This window comes from Rhynchophorus ferrugineus, unplaced genomic scaffold (assembly GCF_030347505.1).
Source record: "Rhynchophorus ferrugineus isolate W39M unplaced genomic scaffold, kcgeb_rfMv2 rfM7, whole genome shotgun sequence".
NCBI classification, from domain to species: Eukaryota; Metazoa; Arthropoda; class Insecta; order Coleoptera; family Curculionidae; genus Rhynchophorus; species Rhynchophorus ferrugineus.
In genome coordinates, this window is record NW_027472586.1 from 32,395,200 (window position 1) to 32,417,922 (window position 22,723).

At 33.5% G+C, this 22,723-nt stretch overlaps 1 protein-coding gene across 5 annotated transcripts in view; it reads left to right on the forward strand.

The window, feature by feature from the left end:
- EcR (Ecdysone receptor) overlaps positions 1 to 22,723 on the forward strand; it is a 604,745-nt gene that overhangs the window by 564,171 nt on the left and 17,851 nt on the right. For all 5 annotated transcript variants that reach the window (XR_013006503.1, XM_076409505.1, XM_076409506.1 and 2 more), the window contains 2 exons: positions 14,528 to 14,698; positions 18,718 to 18,980. Coding sequence is in view for 4 of the 5 variants with exons in the window: in XM_076409505.1 (XP_076265620.1) it covers positions 14,528 to 14,698; positions 18,718 to 18,980 (434 nt within the window). In the remaining variant the exon portion in view is untranslated. The remainder of the gene's footprint in view (positions 1 to 14,527; positions 14,699 to 18,717; positions 18,981 to 22,723) is intronic.

Here is a 22,723-nt window from a genome sequence, read left to right on the forward strand (position 1 = left end):
TTATTTTTTTTTTCGTTGCCGCTTTTGTAATAAGGTCAATGAAAGGAAATTGCTTTGTGAATTATGTAAGTAGTTGAATGGAAAAAAATTAATTAATTCTTTAAAAAATTAAGCATCACTTGTTTCGGTCGCGGTGAATTCGTTGCCGGCGCTTCAAGGACACAACTTCCCTTTTAGATCCGTTTACTGCAATTGAGGTCGCACTTCTACTATTCCGAATAACGAGCTGAAACATTGAGACAGAAATAAAGAATATAGAAATATGTTAATTATTCATCATTCTATAACTTTACATTACCTATGTATCTATATGTTAACTAGATTAAGATAACCGCTATCTGCCAAAAAAAAATGAGATCTGGTTCCATCCAATCACTCTTTAATTTACTCAAATTTAAGAGGTCCTAATCTGCAAATATGATCAACTATGATCCCTACTAATGAATCCAATAAATGAATTGACTATCTCCAGCTTTTGGTTGACATATTGAAGATTTACTAACCTAAAACGAATTGATGATCATACTTTTCAGCTGAAAGAAATCTCCAGTCACTACATCATTATTTTTACAAAACAACAATTTATTTACCTATACTCTTATATAAAAATGCGTGCTCTTTTCCTTGTTTATTATTAGATCAATAAGGCGTCGTTGATAGTTTTATAATGTGTTTATTTAATTGAGATCTACTTTTGTTAACAAAGTTGATTTTTTCATAGTATCACTCCCCACTATTCTTGCATCCTAGCAAAATCCTGTCTAATTTCTTTCTGTCTGACTCTAATTTCACGTTCTTCGACTATCACTTTCAACAAACTCTAACTACATCTCGCCTATAAGATAAAAATTAAATCATTACTAAAATACATGGTGATTATGAATAAATGTCTAATTATTACCAGTTACTATAGTTTTTTCTATTATTCTTGATGGACAAACCCCATTAATGATTTAACTACCTACAGCTTTTGGTAGACATATTTTACATTTACTAGCCTAAAACGAATTGATAATAGTACTTTTCAGCTGAAAGAAATCTCCAGTCACTACATCATTATTTCTACAAAACAACAATTTATTTACCTATACCCTTATATTAAAATGCGTGCTCTTTTCCTTGTTTATTATTAGATCAATAAGGCGTCGTTGATAGTTTTATAATGTGTTTATTTAATTGAGATCTACTTTTGTTAGCAAAGTTGATTTTTTCATAGTATCACTCTCTAATTTCACGCTTTCAACAAACTCTAACTACATCTCGCCTATAAGATAAAAATTAAATCATTACTAAAATACATGGTGATTATGAATAAATGTCTAATTATTACCAGTTATTATAGTTTTTGCTACTATTCTTGATGGACAAACCCCATTAATGATTTAACTACCTACAGCTTTTGGTAGACATATTTTACATTTACTAGCCTAAAACGAATTGATAATAGTACTTTTCAGCTGAAAGAAATCTCCAGTCACTACATCATTATTTCTACAAAACAACAATTTATTTACCTATACTCTTATATAAAAATGCGTGCTCTTTTCCTTGTTTATTATTAGATCAATAAGGCGTCTTTGATAGTTTTATAATGTGTTTATTTAATTGAGATCTACTTTTGTTAGCAAAGTTGATTTTTTCATAGTATTACTCCCCACTATTCTTGCATCCTAGCAAAATCCTGTCTAATTTCTTTCTGTCTGACTCTAATTTCACGTTCTTTGACTATCACTTTCAACAAACTCTAACTACATCTCGCCTATAAGATAAAAATTAAATCATTACTAAAATACATGGTGATTATGAATAAATGTCTAATTATTACCAGTTACTATAGTTTTTGCTACTATTCTTGATGGACAAACCCCATTAATGATTTAACTACCTACAGCTTTTGGTAGACATATTGTACATTTACTAGCCTAAAACGAATTGATGATAGTACTTTTCAACTGAAAAAAATCTACAGTCACTACATCATTATTTTTACAGAACAATTTATTTACCTATAGTTTTATATAAAAATGCGTGCTCTTTTCCTTGTTTATTATTAGATCAATAAGATGTTGTTGATAGTTTTATAATGTGTTTATTTGATTCAGATCTACTTTTGTTAGCAAAGTTGATTTTTTCATAGTATCACTCTTAATATCACGCTCAACAAACTCTAGTTACATCTCACCTATAAGTTAAAAATTAAATAATTACTAAAATACATCGTGATTATGAGTAAATGTCTAATTATTACCAGTTACTATAGTTTTTGCTACTATTCTTGATGGACAAATCTCATTAATGAATTGCCTACTTCCAACACAACAAAAATAATTTTCTTCTCTGTTCTTGTTATGTTAAACCAGCAAGAATAACACAACAATATAATTATTATTCCTATAAAACACTAAGAATATGTAGTGTGTGTTTATGTATAAAATAGCTGAATGTCTATGTAAATAAAATCATCTAATTATCCCAATATCATATTAACCCAATTAATCACAAAGCCTGAGACTAACCTTCTTTAGTAAACATACGGATTTATGTGGAGCTATGGGATGCTATATTAGAAAACAAACCTATCTGACTAATACGTAGAGAATGAAAACATTCGAGCTATTTAAAACATTTCAAGGCGCTTCCTGAACCTCAGGGTCCCTTCCCCCATCGCGCTTCCACGCAAAAACAACGCACTCGAAATGGGTTCATTGGGTTTAATAGCTTTTGCGATGTGGAAGACAGGTCGTATTCAGCAGAAAGCGAAAGATCAAGGTGATCGAAACTTTGTAACCCATTATTAATATCGGAACGTTTCGAAATATATTTGTGTATAGTTTTCATATTAAAGTATTTGATGATAGTAATCATTAATATCAATTTGAAGGTGATGTTAAAAACGTTAAAGCCAGTCATATATATAAGACATTATAGAAAAAGCCTACGAAGAGAAAAATGTTTTCTCAGATATATTCGTGGACGTAGCGCAAGCCTTCGATAACGTCTAACATAGGGACTCATATATAAACTCCATAAAATTTTACCGAAACAATATGTTGAATTCTTGTGTTGAAAGGCAATGTTTTGGTGTTGTAAATGAGAGCAAATTACTGAATATTCAATTCACGTACCATCATACTATTCATACACCAATAACCTTGCATGATACTATTCTTATACCAAGCTTGCGATGAATCTTCATGCAACACTTCATCGCAAAGAACATATCTAAAAGAAAAGAAGAACTTGAATTAAAATACAAAAAAATTTATTGGTTATTTCGAAGAAAAATCTAAATTATTTACAACAAGCTGCTGCTATATGAGCGTACACTAAAACCTACATGGAATTCAATTATGGGGATTCGAGATATTGAAGACAAACTTTCAACCACGTAAATTTTTGCTCGAAGTTCAACAGTTCAACCCATCGCGCTGATATTTTGCGATATTGAAGGTGGTTGTGGATGATGGACTCTACACTGCCAATACTAATGCCGAGTTCAGTCGAAATATCTCGAGCATTCATCCTACGGTCCTCCAAAATTGGTTGTTCTACGCGGCGAATGTTGTCTGGTGTGATGCTGGTTCGCGGTCGACGTTCATGTGGCTCATTCTAGAGGGTTTCGTAGCCATTCTTGAATTATTTGGCCCATTTGAACACGGCAGTACTACTCAGGCCCTCACTGCCGAACTGATTTCGAAAACGCAGAAAAATTTCCGTCTTTTTAACTTCCCACACTAAGAAACGAATGACAATACGTTTCGCTACGGCGGTTGGCACTTGACGTTTACTCATGGTCGTACTGAAACGTGCGTGAAACATGTGCTCGCGACTAAAACTATACCACATTGTTCGTAAGGGACCCAGCTATCGCATACTCAAGCCATGACCTTCAAAACATACATGCGCGCCAGCTACAGCGTTTGTCTCCATCATATTTGAGCCACCCTCGTAATATCAACATAATACAAGTATTTCAGAAAGAAAAACCAAATGCATCCAGATATTATCGGAAAAAATACCTACATCCAGACCACTGTCATAGGGGAAATTAAGACATTCACTAAGTTAACACTGAAATACTGCAGCTTTTAGATAACATTCAACTACGACGCCGACTCAAGAGAACGAAACCGTGTAATCTTTGTAGTTGTGTAGTGAGATGCATTAAATTGTAAAAACACTGCAAAGAGCTGCTAACTTTTACTTTATTAGAGACTAAGTAAGAACTAATGAACTTAAATAAGTACATAGTTTCAAGTCACTGGGAAGAAAACTTGTAAGTTTGTCGGCTAGTACGACGACTAGTAATGATGTATAAATAAATTGAAAAAAATCAATAAATCAGTTAAATAAAATGCAAAATTTCGTCAACAACAAAAGCAAGAGACAATTTTTTCAGTGCCATCTTATCTTTCACACAATTTTAATAACAGTATTCGCATAAAACAATGGAAAACAAGTAAGCAAAACCACATTCCAGTACGGCTTTAAAAAGTATGACGAGGATTTTATGCAACATTTCGTCAGTATGGATAAGTCATAAGTCTACTATCATGACGCTGAATTAAGATAAGACAGTCATGAGTAATCTGAACCCGGCTTTTCCTGTCCAGAAATCCACCACGAAAAAAAGCAATAGCAATAAACTCTCTAATTTATAATAAACTTATTATAAATTATTTTGAAAGCATTGTTGAAAATTGATTGCGAAAAGACACGATTTATAAAAGAGAATAAAAAACCTATAGCATCATTGATTACATACAATTTAACTAATGCTGACGATACTGCTGTTTTTGTTCTGCAAGATTATACGATGTTCAACAAATAACAGGTGGAGCAAAAGTCCCGCTACCATTTTGATTGCGCGCTATCTTGATTATGTGACGTTTAGCTCAGTTTCGCTTGTTTCAACCATTGTTTTATGTAGACGTCCAAATTTTATTGTGGTTAAATATACGCCACAAGAACGAGTAAAAATAGTGACAATATTTATCGAAAATAATAGTTCCATTATTGCCAATCAGCGTAAATTGCGTCAAAAATATCCTAATTGTCCAGTACCTCACAAAACCAGAAATGCGAATTTTCAACAGTACTGTACGACAGCAGACAGGCCTCGTTCTAGAAGACAAGGGACGTCTTGCAACACTGAAAATGCGGTTCTGGTGCGCGATAGTGTTGCAAAGTCTCCAGAAAAATCAATTCGGAGACGTGGCTCCCAGTTACACATTTATGCACGCAGTTTGAGGCGATTTTTCGTCTAAACTGATTATCAGCGATGAAGCCTAATTTTTTCTCAGTGGCCACGTCAATAAACAGAACAGTCAGTTTTGGGGCACACATAACACACTAATTCATGAAACATCATAGCATCCACTAAAATAATAGTAGTGTAGTGTTCATGCTGGAAACATCATTGGTTCCTATTTTTTTGAAAATGACCAAGGTGTTGCAGTTACTTTTTTGCTGAACGATACAAAGATACGATTCGAATTTTTTTTTGTGCCTGAAATGGAAGAGCAAGAACTAGACGACGTGTAGTTTCAGCAAGATGGGGCCACAGCACACACAGCTCGTTCAACAGCTTGTTTCTCCACGAAGACTAAGTTCGCGAAGTGGCTATTTAGCATGGTCAGCCAGATCTCCGAATTTAACAGAACCAGACTCTTTCTTATGGGGCTTTTTAAAAATAAAAAGTTTATATAAATAATCCCCAAACTATTCAACATCTTAAAAACAATATTCGTCACAGGTCCAAATTGGCTTTATAATTGTATTATAGATTAACCTCTTTGATTTTAGATCAAGTTGAGAGTATCTTCCGACTAACCAGTATGGTATTTTTGTTCTTATGTGTTTTGCTTTTTGTCTAATGTGATGCTTCCAATTTAATCTACCGTCAAGATGGATTCCAAGGTATTTAGCTGATTCTGCTTGAGGAATCGGGCATCCATTGAGTGATATTATTAAGTTTTTATTATTTCGCCTCAATGCAAAATTAACGTGGACAGATTTGGAACTATTAAGTTGAGTTTTCCAATCTTTTGTCCATTTGTAGATTTTGTTGACTGCCATTTGCACTTTTTCTATTGCCATAGGCAGACATATATCTTTTGCCATAATAACTGTGTCGTCAGCAAAGGTTCCAAGAAGTGTTTCTTTTGTTGTTGGAATTTCAGCAGTGTAGAGCAGATATAGGAGAGGTCCTAAGATGCTACCTTGTGGAACTCCAGCCGAGATATTTTTAAATGTCGAGAACGCCATTTCGTGCGATACTCTAAATTTTCTTCCGCATAAATATGACTCCAGCAATTGACAATAGTTACGCGGTAACAATTTGCTCATCTTACAGATTAATCCCAAATACCAAACCCGATCAAAAGCTTGTTTAGTGAATATAATAAAAATATAATAAAAGCGTCGATCCATTAGCAGCAAAAGTATTAGAGTCTTGGCCGTCGTTGACAAGGGTAAAATTTTTCTGGTCGTGACCGCTTCATCTTAAAAGCTGGACCGCTTCTCCCATCAAGGACAACGAGAAAATGGACTTTTCAGAATCGGGTGAGCACCGGTTGTTTTGCTGGTGATTTGCAAAAAGTGGACGAAGCGCCCGAACGGCCGCCATTATTAATACGAAACGAGATTATGAACGTGATGTGCATCGTTACGTCGACGTTGCCATATCGCAACGCAACGTTTATAAGATTAATTATGAATGTGAATGTCGCGGAAAGGTTGAAATAAATTTAATTATATCATTTTTGTTTAACAGTATATCAGAATTGATCATGCACAAAGAGAGTTGAATTTATGAGTTATAATATTATTATACAGACGCATGATTAACGCTTTATAGTATTTGTTTAACATGTTTTTTTTAACCAAAGCGTCAAAGCAATAGAAATATCATACAAATTCCAAAACAACATACTAACAGGTAATTTCGATGCTCGATGGTACACTCCTGAAAGCTGAAACTGTAGAAACTGAATAACGTTAACCAAGTCCGAAGACATGAACGGAGGCTCCAGCGCATCGATGTTGAGGTTCTCCAATTCTTAGATAATGTTGGCTTAGTCAGAAGATTAAATACAGTAAAAGACATTAAAAACAATCACGTAGATATGAAAGACAAAGTGTTTATTGTAGAATAATACTTTGTAATTTTAAAACCGAAGCAAATTAGGACAAAACAAATAGAAAAAAGATTCGGAAATGAGTGAAAAGTTGATTTCAAAATCAACTCCACAAAATATCTGGAGGAGTTAGATCTGTGCTTCTCGATGACGAAATTAAAAGAAGTTATTTCTGGGACATACTTTATATTATGAACTTGCAATTAAGGAAGCACAGATTAACGATGATCGATTGAACAGGCCAGTCATTTGTATATGTTTTTTTTTTAAAAGGACTAAATCCAGATATCGAGTCGAAACAAACAAATCTGAAGCTATCCATCATCATCATCGCGAAATCATTAGGCCAACAAAAGGATATACCAGTCAGTCGGTGAAATTTTTTAGACCAATTAATAAGTCATCATTAGCATCCGTTCCAAGCGACTTCAGTAGTTCTCTAGCTCGTCTCCAAGCAATTAAACATCACGGTCTTACACAACAGCTTCGTAGAAAGGATAACAACAATCGCCGGCCGAAGCAACAACAATAACAACAGCAGCGAAAAAAAGAACACGATCTTCAAGGTCATCGATGGTTTCGCGACAAGTCAAGGTCGCGCAGTGCCCCCGACCACTCCGCTCTACTACGTAACAAGATGGTCACTGGCCCCAAGGCGGTGGTACCTTTGCCAGTAGCACGTGATCATTGGCCAACGCGTCGACCTCAACACGCCAAGTGCGTTCACATCGTTTTGTGTTTGTATACGCACACTTGTGATCCACTGGCCAAGATTTGATGCCCTCTGTTTATATTCGAAGATATTATGCATTAATGGTACATTTATTTCAAATATTTTTTTTGATGCCCTGTGATTATATTCGATTAAAATATATAATAAGATATCATACATTAATAGTATAGTAGTTTAAAATTATTTTTTATTTTTTTATAATCGATATTTCATATAATTTGGTGTTGTAACATCAGTTTGTCGACTTACATACAGGCAGAGCTGATCAAAATACATCGCTTGCTTATTAAAATACAAACTACAACATGCTATATCGCATTTATTTAAAATATTAAATATAAAATATTTTTAAGTGGTGTATTGGAAACAAGAATAACGAAATAAAATATTTTAACTATATTTATTTAATATGCAAAATATAATCAGGTGTTAGGTTATGTAACAGGTCAATTGAAAAGTCCCCGGCCGACTATAGTAAAACACATTTTTTTGGCAAAATTAGTTTTATTTTATGCAGCATAATTCTCTTCAAGGGTGATACACTGATTATAACCACCCTCCAACTTTTCCATACCATTTTTGTAGTACGATTTGTCCATTGTTTCAAAATAGGCCTCAGTTTCGGCGATCACCTCTTCATTCGACGAAAATTTCTTATCAGCGAAAATTCTTTTGGGACCTGAGAACAGGAAATAGTCGCTGAGGGCCAGATCTGGGGAATAGAATACGGTGGATGAATGGATTTTTGCCATCGTTTTCACTGACTTGTGACACGGTGCATTGTCTTGGTGAAGCAGAACTTTCTTTTCCTTCAAATGCGGCCGTTTTTCGGTGATTTCGTCCTTCAAACCAGTCCAATAACGCTATGTAATAGTCGCTGTTGATGGACCTTCCTTTTTCAAGGTAGTCAATGAAAATTATTCTATGCGCATCCCAAAATACAGACGCCATAACACAGAGCTTTCTCATACCCAAATATTCGTGAATGATATGATGTACACGTTCAGTTGATATCTTTAGATTGTCTGCTATTTCATTCAATTTCAATTTACTGTTATTCAAAATCATTTTGTGGATTTTTTAAATGTTTTCGTCGCAAACAACCTCTTTTGGGCGTCTACTGCGTTCACCGTCTTCGGTCCCCTTTTCACCACGTCTAAACTTAGCATACCAGTCCTTGTGGTTGATTTTCCTGGGGTGCTCAGGTTATAACTTCAAACCTAACCTTCAAAAGGTGAGTGTATAAATTTGACAGCTGTCGGATCATTAGTTTGTGAATTATAGCATTTTGAGTGAAGCAACTTTAAATATACGCCATAAAATTTCCATTCCATTATTACCACTCAGCGGAAATTGGGTCAAAAATATCCTAATCGTCCAGTGCCTCATACAACCACAATATATCATAGACTAATTTCGCGAAGTGGTGATTTAGCATGGCCAGCCAGAACTCCGGATTTAACAGCGCCAGACTTTTTTTTATTGGGTTTTTTAAATTCAAAAGTTTATGTGAATAAGCCGCAAACGATTCAACATCTTAAAGACAATATTCGTCAAGAAATTATAGAAATTCAGTTTCAGATGTTGCAGGATGTCATGAAAAATGCCGAGCTGAAAGTAGCATATGGAATCGCGGTCACTATTTAGCCGATATAGTTTTTCAATCTTAACAAAAAATAAACTGTAAATAACAAATAAACTTTTTTTGAGAACCAAACTTACTTATCTTTATTTTGAGCAAAGTTATAGGCAATCAAAATGTAGCGGGAGTTTTGGCCCCACGTTGTAAATTGTGTATATTATGTACATAATTTACAACATAATTTACAACAACAGTATATCTAATATCTAATAATATAATATATATGTATATATATATATATATATATATATATATATATATTGAATTGTTTTGATTCGTTGCTTATATATTTTCTAGTAACATTTTATAATATGAATTATGTAGAAAGGAAAACATTCCATGTTTACAAATAATTTTGTGATTAATAATAAACGATATCCGTTATTTCAATATGATAATCACTAATATACTTTTAACAAATATCATCCAAACCAGAAGGTTGAATAACAATTAACACTATAAAACATTTAATTGAATTATTGAGGTCGAAAAGTGTAAAATCGTATTTTAGATCTGACAACAACAGAAAAAAACTGCGTTAGAACAATTATGAAACGTATGTGGGTTATTATTTCCGGTAATAAACGTTCGCGATGTCGAATTTTCAGGGCCGTAAAAATAGTTTGGCCGAAGAGCGACAGATTTAATGGCTCTCGTCGAATCAATCGGTTCAATACAAAAATGAAAGTTACCCATATGTGACCCACTGACCGACATACGAAAGTTTCCAATGGTGCCGGTTAACTGGACGAATATTTATGAACCACAACAAGGCACGTTTCTTTCTTATTTCGTTTTCTATAGCACAATAGTCTAGATTCTAAGACCATAAGATTCTTGTTTATCTGTACGTTACTTTCTAAATACATTTTATTAAAGTAAGGTAACTATTTATATATAATAACAACAGATACTCGTTAATGTGAATTAATTAAGAACAAATGTAGTTCACATTGTCGAAATGTTTAATTATTTATTAATACTAATAATATCATTAACAATTAACTTTAATCTGACTTAACCTACTGACAAACCACTACAACTAAGCTATTTTCTATTAAGTCACTTAGTGTGGAAATATTTGCAAGATCAGAAGGTTTTTTTTACTTGAGACGTCTAATGACATTAACTACATTTAGAAGTCTGGACGCCTCCGTGTTGATGTGGTTCTGTAATTTTCTTTGATGGGAATCGGTAAATCTTCTAATAGTGTCCGTAACCATATCAATTCCTAAGTCGCGATGGAGGTCACAAACGCGTACCTACCAAGACCTGTTCACAAGACACTTCAGCATCTTATTTTGGAACCTTTGTTTTTTATATGCTCCCTCCATCCTGAATTTGGCATCCAGGGTCATGCCAAGGTATTTATATTATTATATCACATAGAGACTTTATTAAGAGAAGACCGGATTGAGCTCTCTACACTGTCTGCTACTGCTAATATTAACTAATAAGAAGCTAGCCATAACTAGTAAAGACAGTAAGGGGATGGGGCTGTATGATTCAACTTCACATAGATTTTTACCAGGTTTTGGTATCATTATGACTTGTTTCTATGCATCTGGTACATAGCTTAACCAAATGCAAACATTAAATAGGTCGTTTGATTTAACCAATGGCTTCCTTTGGAGAATTTCTTTTAAAAATCTAGTTCTTTTGTCAAATTAAAGTTCTCTTAATTCTCTTAAGGTCTTCTTAATGTCTTTTGAAATTTCCGTAGGTATAACCTTTACAATCCTGTAGAACCCTTGGTTTGAATGAAGCCTTTCTTGATTGAAATATATTTACATCAAATGTTACCTATTATCATTGACAAAAAGTCCAGAAACCTTCATCTTCATCAAGAAGTCTCCTGTCAATATGTTATTATTTTTACAAAACAATAATCTATTTATGCATGCTGTTATATAAAAATATATTCTTTTTCTTTCTTTGCTTCACTCTTTCACCTTCAGAGTAGTAGTAGTTACATCATTAGGGTGTCGTTGATGATTAATGTTATATTCTTTGTTTAACCGACTCAAGTTAACTTTTATTAGTAGATTTGATCTCTTCAAAGTATAATCCTTCACAATTTCTGCATCCTGGAAAATCTTATTTAATTTCTTCTCTTATTCTAATTTCGCTTTCTTCGTTTTTCGATAAATAAATTCTAGCAGAACTTTAGAACTATAGAAAATTTAGATCGTTTCTAAAATATATCATGATTAATGTATATGTCTAATTTCCAGAATAGTATTCGTTATAATTAAGTAAATGTTGGTTTGTTACATTGGAAACTATATTAAAGGGAAAAGTGAGTGACTAAAACATTAAACTAACTTATATAATTTTACGCAGTGTTTTATGTTACTTTCGGTTATTCCCGTATTGTTAGAATTATTGAAGAGTTATGGCGAGCTTGAATAAAAAACGATTAATGTGCCCGCTTTATCGGAAGGTATATATACAGCTGTGAAAGAAAAACCCTATGTAGCGACCTTGAGGCATGTCGAATTTTACATAGTGGAATAACGGTCAACAAAATACCCAGAAATATAATACCAAATGTTGAACATGGGCGGGGTGCCAGCAGCGTCAACTAGAACCCGTTAACGAATAGCTGGCTGCAACCCCGAGACGTTTATCTGGGATGTTATTGAAGGGTATCTCCAGCATTCAGTAACCGACCATCGTTTGGTTTAGACGTGCCACCATTGACTGCACAAGCCTCGTCCGGTTATTCCTTCAACATTACATTCATTCAAACATTTGTTCCTCATTAAATTTTATTTTAGTGCTGGAACAATGAACCTTAAATTTCATTTCATTATTTCCAATTAATAATTTTTAAAAATTTTTGTCCAAATTTTATTTCTTTCACAATCTTTTGAACTCTTAGAGATTTTTACATCACTGTTTAATCATCAGCGTCTCGGCTAAACATTACTTTCGGCGCTATGTTTAAATGATAATGTCTTCCTTCGCTCGCCGTCTCCGTTATAATGGCAGACATTTTCATTTGAAAGGCTTTGGGCAGCTTCGGTCGAATACCGTCGTTATTTGTCTTTTCTCAATTACTGTAACGTATGTGACTACGGATTAGTCACAGAGCAACTCCAGTAGCTAGGTACCAATTGCAGTCACCGTAGACTCGTCATGTCTTCGCCGAGGTACCAGAATTACCAACGTCTTGTTGTCGAAGAAAATAAGCTACCACGTCGTCGAACAATCGATCCTCCCACAGCATCGATTACGGGAACCCTGTCCGAAAAATAGCTTGTTTTCAACGTCGTCGATGGTCCACATTCAACAGCCGTACCAGATCGCAACCATACCAACCACAACCGTTTCGATTTATCATATGTTTCAAAACCCTTTTCATGCAGCACATTTTGTTTGGCATATCATATTTTGTATTTGATTTTTTTTCATACATTTTTGTATTTTTATTTGCTTAAAATAATTGTATGTCAACTTCTGGCAGGAGAGTATTGTAACGACCTTGAGGCATGTCGAATTTTACATAGTGAAATAACGGTCTACAAAATACCCAGAAATATAATCCCAGATGTTGAACACGGGCGGAATGCCAGCAGCGCCAACTAGAACCCGATAACGAATAGCTGGCAACCCCCAGACGTTTATCTGGGATGTTATTGAAGGGTATTTCCAGCATTCAGTAACCGACCATCGTTTGATTTAGACCTGCCACCATCGACTGCCCAAGCCTCGTCTCCAGGTAACACCGCTGCCATCCGTTTTATCTATTTCGTATTTTTCACATTTTTTATATAGACAATGAATAACGGTCACATAATGTAAACACCACTGTTTTATTTCGTTTTACCTCCATTCACCGAGCCTTATCACAAACCCTAAACCCTACATATGCGAAAGTTCATCCCAACATGGATTAACAAAATTCGAGAATAACAAAAATAATTTCTCTTTACTTACAAGATATTTAATTTGATGTCTGGCGAAGAAAGAAAAAAAATTGCTCTTGATTAAGGACTGTTGTTAATTGATAAGGTTCTCATCATTATAATAAAGGTTGTTAAGATTTTTTTGTAAATTTTGATGGTATTGACTTCTGATTAATTTCAAGTATTATTAATAAAGGCATTTCTTAACAAAGCGCTAACAGAATATCTCAGGTAATGAAATAAGTTAATTTGTGCATCAAGAGTTAAAATGACTATTGCATCGAGTTATACAATAGTTTCATAGAATTTTAATTGGGATACATGGGGACATAAGACAAAGTAGGAATCAATAGATAAATGAAAGCCATAGAAGACAAATTAGAGACGAGCTATCTGCAAGGGCTAGCTCGAAATGAAATAAATAAGCAAAGAATAATGCAATTTTATTTAAAAATTTAGGTAAAGAAGTAGTGTGTTGCATTGTGTATTTATTGTTTTTGTAATATGTATTTTAGGTGACTAAATAAGGATAAAAGATAAGGAAAGTAAGGAATACATAAATAAAATAATGAAAATATGCAGGATTTAAAATGAAACTAACTACATAATTTGCATAAATAGAACACAGAATAAATCAATATTGTTTTATTAATATATTCTCCATTTTAAATATGTATGTATTACTGGATTTATTATTCCATACTTATGTTTTTGACATAAAAGTGCAGAAAGATCATGTATACTTATATTTGACGCTCTGAAGTTTTTACAGTTCTGAAAATAATCTTACTTATGGTGCTTTGTTATAATGTTCAGTGGTTTAGTAATTTACGCTTATTAATACACGTTACCAAACCAAACCAAACATGTACAAATATCGTATCGTACAATAGTACAGATTGAAAACCACCAATATTTGTCAAATTTTAAATATCTATTATAGAAAAACTATGATAATAATATGGAAGAATATCTGAAAGATAACATACAGGGTAAAAAGGGACCTGGGGTGTCAAGAATAGTCTTAACCTTGATCTCCTGACCTCTGTGATAGAAAATATCCATACTCGACACGAATTTAAATAATCGTTTTTGTTTGCAGGAAGAGAAGATTTATCGCCACCGAGCAGCCTGAACGGTTACAGTGCGGACAGTTGCGATGCGAAGAAAAAAAAAGGACCAACTCCACGCCAACAGGAAGAACTTTGCCTCGTTTGCGGAGACAGGGCATCAGGGTACCATTATAATGCCCTCACATGTGAAGGCTGCAAAGGTACGTTGAATTTGTGACGTTTTAATTCCACTCGCTCGAATCTAATCACGAACGCGTCCAGTTACGGTCACGTTTTGTTCCTCGCTCGCTGATTACGTCTAATTTGTATTTTTGTAATGCGGAGAGCTCTAGAGTGTCTCGAAATCGATTAGCTATAATTTGGATGCCAGAAACATCATCAGCGACATTAAAATGTTAGTTTACTGCTGGTAAATTTAGCAGACTATATTTAGCAAATAATCCAGAAGATATTATTAACTTTTATTCGTGTATAAACTTGTATATGTTATATTTAGATCCGTCAGTAACTTTCATAATACCAATAATTTCTTTATCAGGTTAACATAGAACAATTACCACAAAGCAATTTTTATTTAAGTAATACTTGATACGATACGAACCATTCGTTGTAGTGATTATGATGATCATTAAAATTATTTTTTCATAATTACATCTTACATTAAATATGCTTAAACATTCTTATTACTTGTATTAATACACAACCAAGGCGAGTACGGGGTTAATACATTAGTATGTATTTCCTAAATTAGAGTAAAACTAATCTACTGAAGCTAAAGTTAAGAATACACTTGTATACTAAACAAGTTCGTGTGGTTTGGTTCGCTTTAATGTTCTGATTTGCTGCGTGTTGTCCAGTAGCTATTGCTTCCCTATTTCTGTGATTTTGCTATCTTATTTTATGTTTTAAGGCGAAATCTTGAATCATTTCGTGTATCCATTTGATTTCGAGGTCATCGTGCAGCTCTTCGTTGGTTACGTAACGATAAGCATTAGTCATTAATCGTAGAACTTTGTTTCGAACATATAAATATTCCACACTTCCACACTTCCAACTTGTCTTATGATTGACTGATAATCCAATCTCTTTAATTTATGTTAAGTTCAGAGTATCTTCCGATTAACCAGTGCAGCTGAGTTTGAATCTAATCTGCTCTGATTTTTGTCTAACATGATGACAGTTTAACCTACCATGGAGATACATTCCGAGGTATTTAGCTGATTCTGTTTGAGGAATCAGGCATCGGTCAAGTAATGTCATAATTTTTTTGTCATTTTGCCGCAACGCAAAATTAACATGGACAGATTTGGAGCTATTAAGCTATATTTTCCAGTCTTTAGTACATTTGTTGTCTCTAGTCTTGTTGGCCATTACTTGCACTTTTTCTCCAGCTTTGGACAGAGATATATCTTTTGCTATGATAACGATGTCATTGGCAAATGTTCGAAGTACTGTTTCTTTTATTGTTGGGATATCAGCAGTATAGAGCGCCCTGTGGAACCCCGGCTGAAATAGGTTTAAGTATTGAGAATACCCCTTCATGCGAGACTCCAGCAGTCGACAGTAATTCCGTGGTAGCAATTTGCTCATTTTGTAGATTAATTCCAAATGACATAATCCGGTCAAAGGCTTGTGAGACGTCCAGGAATATTGCAAGGCAGTATTTCTTTCCTTCGAATGCCTTTTCAACAACCGCTGTTACTCTGTTTACGTGGTCGATTGTCGAGTGGTGATTTTGAAATCCAAACTGGAAGTCTAGTATTTCTATAAATGATTTTAATAACTTTTAACTGCAGTTCTCCAAAAAATTTGATATTGCAGGTAGTAGCGAAATAGGCCTGTAAGATTCGACTTGTTCTGCCGGTTTGTCAGATTTTTTAAGCATAATTATTCAAGCAACCTTAAGACATTTCTGAACGTGGTCCCAAACAGGTATTGAATATATATGTCGACATGATTATTGCTTTTCGTGGCAGTCTTGTTCCTGCGTTATAAATCTAAGCGTGTCCCATTTAGTAAATTTGTTAATATGATTAGTTTGTTTTCAATTCAATTTCATTCAGTTGTTGTGCCTAGTGTTAACAATATTGGAGTGTTATCACATATGATCAGCAGATGTTTATTGATCACCATGAAGAATACTTCGAAAGACACTAAAGGTTTCTTCATTAATAAATTACTGTCGTTTCATTAATAGGCTCAAATTGTATATACCCATCCTCGTACATGCCTTGTGGTTCTATATTTCAATGAAGTTAATCTTATTTTTGGCCAATAAGTCTGTCATTGTGTTGAATGGACATTTGACAAAAGTGTACAGGTCGTTAAAATCAGATCTGGTGCTCTGGTACACCCAAATACTATAAAAAGCGGCCCCTGAAGCTTTTTTGACCTTTTTTAACCAAACCAAACCATTTTAAACCAGCAGCTTCAATACATAAACATTCTGGTTGATGATAGGTTCTCCTAGACGTATATTTATTTTTTTAAACTTAAGTAAAATAAATTTTAGGTTAGTCGGAAACTGCTGTATTAATGAAAAATTAACACACTGTATTACAACTTACATATTATAATACAATAGTAATATTTTACGTTATTTTCGCACAAAAAAATTGTATTTCAAAGAAATAAATATATTTTATTCAAATTAATCATATAACACAATTTACATAAATACAAGTATTTTACTTATTTATAATCGCGACACACTGTACACAGTCTGCCTTAAACTTACTTGTTTGAAATAACTGCAAATATTTTCTTAAATTAAAGGAAACTATTAAACGACTAAACCTTCCAAGATTTTCCAAGAAAAGTCACGTTTACCCTAAACTACAGTTTTCAGTGAAAGATCACGTTTGTGTACTGGAGATGATTTTTAAAAATAACAATATTTTCTAACATTCTGTCTAAATGAATTCCCATTAGGTAAATTATGTTTTTATGCCAACGTTCTTCCAATGAGTTGTTATACCACTCAATGCACTTAAAACGATAACATTAATGTGGCTTTTTGAGCTTTTGAGGAATAACCGGAAATCAATCGAATAAAATGGTTAAAAAATCTTAATATGTTTAACGTAGTATACTCATCGATAGATGCTGAAGGACAATCAGGAAATTCTTCGTTCTTTAAATTAAAATCAACATATTTTTAAAACAACATGTAAGGTAACTTCTTAGCACATATTTCTTACTCATGTTGAATATCTTGTAGTAAAATGAATTAAGAAGATTAAAATTAATCATAGATAAGAAAAATCTAATACCTGCGCATCAGTTTGGTTTTATAAACAAGCACTCAACAATTTACCAGGTACATGGAAATACTGAGATTATTGAAAAAGCCTACGAAGAGAAAAGTTTTATCCATTCTATTCTTGGACGCAGCGCAAGCCTTCGATAAAAACTGGCATAAGGGATAAAATATTAGCGAAGCAACACGTTAAACACTTAAACTCCTACACTCTCAGCCAGTATGTTTAGAATTTAATAAGAACAAGCTTACCCAACAATTAAAGAACCAAAGACATATCACAAATAGAAAATGTTACTATGGCTACATTTGTTGATGATATTGCCATAATGATTATTGATATTATAGAGATAATAGTAAAGAAGCAACCAGAAAAATGCAACACGCTAGTAATAATGTAAATAAGTGGACCCAGACATGGAGAATAAACGTTAACGAGAGTAAATTAATGCATGTTCAATTCACCTACAACTAAACCGTTCAAATACCAACAAATACGAATAATACTATTATCCTATACAGTAACAATGCTACTAAGTACCTTGGGATGAATCTTGATAGCAAACTTTGTGGGAATGAGCATATCAATATGAAAAAAATTCGAATTAAAATACAGCAAATGTTAATGTCGAAGTGTTGCAAGTGCACTGAAAGCACTGAAAAACGGCGTTAATTCTTATTTTATTAGAGACTAAATAAGAGCCAATGCTAGATATATATCTAGTTGTAAGTCACTATAGATAAATTAGTCAGTCGACAACTATTAATAATAATATATTGATAATTCTTTTAAAAATGTTGAATATCGAGAAATTCAACTTTTGTCAACGAATACAAATGAATTTTATTGACTCTTGACTCAAGCAATATAATTAAAATTATACTTCTTTGTTATTATAAAACATTAGAATTGTTTATCACGCATAGACACTGTAAAATTGATTAAACGTACATTTTCAGGATTTTTCCGACGGAGCATCACGAAAAATGCAGTCTACCAGTGTAAGTACGGCAACAATTGCGACATTGACATGTACATGCGACGGAAATGTCAAGAGTGTCGCCTGAAGAAATGTCTGACCGTGGGCATGAGACCGGAGTGTGTCGTTCCCGAGGTACAGTGCGCCGTCAAACGGAAAGAGAAAAAAGCACTGAAGGAAAAGGACAAGCCCAACAGTACGACCAATGGATCACCGCCGGGCGTCATCAAGTCCGAACCAGAGGTAATTTTTTGTGCTACTCGTTTTATTATTGAAATGTTTCATTCTGTTATGGAAATATTTTATTTTTATTCATATTTTCATTAATATTATGGCCTATTAATTAGTTATAAGGAACTTTTTTTAAATTCGAAGTTTATTGTGATAAAATCGGCAAAATGTAATTTCTTCAAGGTATTGTCCATTGATAGCCGCTATCTTCTCCCATCTTTTTGAACCATCTTCATAAGTAGTGAAGCGCTGCTCAGACAGGTCATAAAAAATTTTTAAACATCTCTATTAGATATGCTTAGTACAATCTTAATTACAAATTGATTTATTACTACTTTTCATTTGTACTTGGATTAATTCACAAGCAAGACAAGTGCGAGAAAATACATCAATATGTATTCCTCAATACAACTAATATATCTAAACAAGTAGTAATCGGAAGGAGCAAGGGTTGGAGAATACGGCGGGTGGGTTAACACGTCCCATTTTAATTGTTTCTTTTCCCTGTTTTCTTGTCAACTACTAGATTTTTCAGATAGTTATTTATGGATTTGTTTTTAATTTACAGTATTTCCCTTTTCGACCTTTGGGTTATATTGTTTAAATTATTTTTATTTTCAGACGTTCTATTTTGTTGTTATTTTGTGGTAACTTTCGTTTTTCAGCTACCATTTCCTTGAGTTCTTTCGGATAATTAATTCCTTTAATTGACCTTTTAATTCCTGGAGTATTATTCCAAGCAGCTTGTTGGATATCTATAATGAATTTGTCAACTTCAAAATTTAATTGTTACCCTATCTTTAGGGACCCATTTATTTGAACTCGATTGTTCAATTCTTCAACAAATTCTTCCCATTCTGTTCTCTTGTTTATAAACTTTGGGTTTTGTTCTTTTCGCATTATATTTTCACTCATTGTCAGTATCACTGGTGTGGAATCTGAACGTAGGTCAAAGTTTTCTTCGACTTCCATACAGTTGGATGTTTTTTTCTCTATGAATACTCTGGATCAGTCGGCCAATAGGTTGGCTTTCCAGTTGATCTGTAATTACATCTTAGCTTAGCATCTGCTTTATGAAGTTCATTGCCTTTAGTTGTTTAATTATAATTGTTTCAGCTACGTTATTTAGGATATTGAAATACATCACCACTTTTAAAACGTCGAAATAACCAGTATTCACATGTTGCAATTGACTGAAAAGATTTTTGTTCACACTTCAAAAAGCTTCAACAAAGCTTCAACATGAAATTGGTTAAAAATAGACCGGATGCGATTTAATATTAATTATATCTACTAATATTAATAACTAATTATATATACTAATTATATAAAGCCGCTATGTAACTTCTTTAACCTCGGAGTTCCTTTTGTTTTGTTGAGAAACTGATTCACCGCAAAATCAACTTAATAACATTGAGACCGTTTAGTAGACATCATCATTCATTTGTCAGGTGCAATGTATTTAGTTAACCGACCTCAGCTATCTCACGAATTAGTAGTAATTTATGCTGAACCATTTCCAGTCCCATCGTATTCTCAGTATCACCTTATTCAAAGTTTTCGATCATGTTTTTTAAACTCAACTCATAATAAATATTGACACAGTTGATACATTTATCTCACTAGATTTTTTAACGGATTTCATCGCCTTTTCCAGTGATTGGGCGACTAAAACGTGATAGTCTTTCAGTTGCAGTTGTTAACATGTGAAAAAAGGCCGTTCAACCTATTTAGGTTTTAATTTATGTGGTAGCCAATCTACTTCCATTCTCAAGACCCAAGAAAAGTTCTTGCTCGGACAACAATCTCCTTCCAGCAGCTACTTCAAGTCCGCGTCTTCAAACTCCTTTGCTTCTTCTGGATGCTCTTTGTATTCCACGAGAAAATAGCTGTAGCTGCAGTTTGTGCAATTAATGATACGAAACAGAAAACAAGTGTAATAATGAGGCATTGTGCTGTGGCGGATTTAAATTTTTACTAATATTATTATTATATATTTTAGTTTATAGCGTATAAATGGTATAAGAACGCGAACGAAGAAAAACCGCTTTGAATATGTTTAATATAAAAAATAACATTTACATGAACCCCGATCACATACATCACCGTAAACGTCAGAATCGTCATTTGTGCGTTGCGGTACGTCGACGCATAATTGCATCAAGTACGACTTTCTCACGATCAGCCGCGTGTTTCGCGATATTAAACAGATCGAAGCGGCGCTGCAAATGACAAATCGGTCGATTCGGTCGTGGTAGGCTTTGTGTACGCGACACCGACGCCATATCTGTGGGAACAGGACCTAAAGAGCCTTATTGGCCGCCTATGAGTCTATTTAACCTGCGAGTTGCATTTCCTTGATTTTATTTGCAATGAAATTAAAGTGATACAAATAATATCATATGTCTTTTGCAAACGATACTATGATTGTTTAAAACGCTAGATGGTCAACTGTTTCTATACACGTCCTACGTTGTTTATTCCATGTTTTACTTTTAATTTTTGTGATGAAATTATATTATTGGATGTATAAATGAATTCTGAGAGTTTTATTTAGACATAGAATGTCATATATAAAGTGGTAACAAAATCTTACGCGTCTGGATCACCAGATGGCGGACCAAGCCGGTACATTTTTGCTGGGAATTTTTAAAAAATTACTTGTATGAAGCAACTTAAAATACAAAAAAAAATTATCTCATTAACCCAATAATATAATATTAAATGGGAATCTGCTGAATTGTTTATTATTAAATATAATGCATAAAAATCATATCCCCTTTATAAATCAATAATGAAAACGTTTCCACCTTTTTAGTAAAAGTATATGTAAAATGGCTCTATGAAATGATACTGACTTTCCTCACCCATTAAAACAAACAACACTTACTTATTTTTGTTGCTGCAATGGAGGATATTCCAGATCATTAATTATATTTTAAAATATTGGCATCTGCTAACATAAGTTTGACAATCAATTGAAAAATCAAGATATCATTCGCTAATGAATTAAAATATAGTCTATCCAAAGTAGTAGTGAACTAAAGTCATCTCAATGTAAGACGTCAAAACGTGACAATGTTGCCGCATGTAACTCTTGTCTTTTAGTTTAATTTAGCTTTTATATATTACAACATTCTAATGCAAATTAAAGGATGAAACAAAAGTGTTATAATATATAATATATTTTAACATTACAGTTCATTGTTCACTGTTACCTTGGATAGACTATAGATTCCTGGTGACGTTGAATAACATTGAGATAACAACATAGTAACAGTAGCAGAATAATGAAAAGATATGTAACAATTCTTGTTTACTATAATCTAAATAAAATAATTGAACAAAAATGTTAACAAATATAATTTATTTTAACATTAGTACATCTAAGAACTACAGTTAATTATACAGCCACAATAGTTTATAGGTTAGCCTCTTGTCACTATTGATTTCAAGAATTTTGTATACGTCTGACAACCGGACGACTTTGACAGGCTCATTCGTTTACGTGTTTGAACTAATCAGACAGCATTGTGTCTCTTTTTAACTAGAATAAAGTGAGAGGGAAATTGTTGTCTTATTCTAAAACGAATTTACAAATTGCGGCAGGCAATACATTAAACATCTTGATGACGTATGTACAAAAAAACATTGAATAGACTATATATATTCTTGTACCGGTTTCGAAAGAATCTTCGAAGAATCACCTGTTATAATTTTCTGTTTTCGGACCCGCCAAATTACTTCCTTTGAAA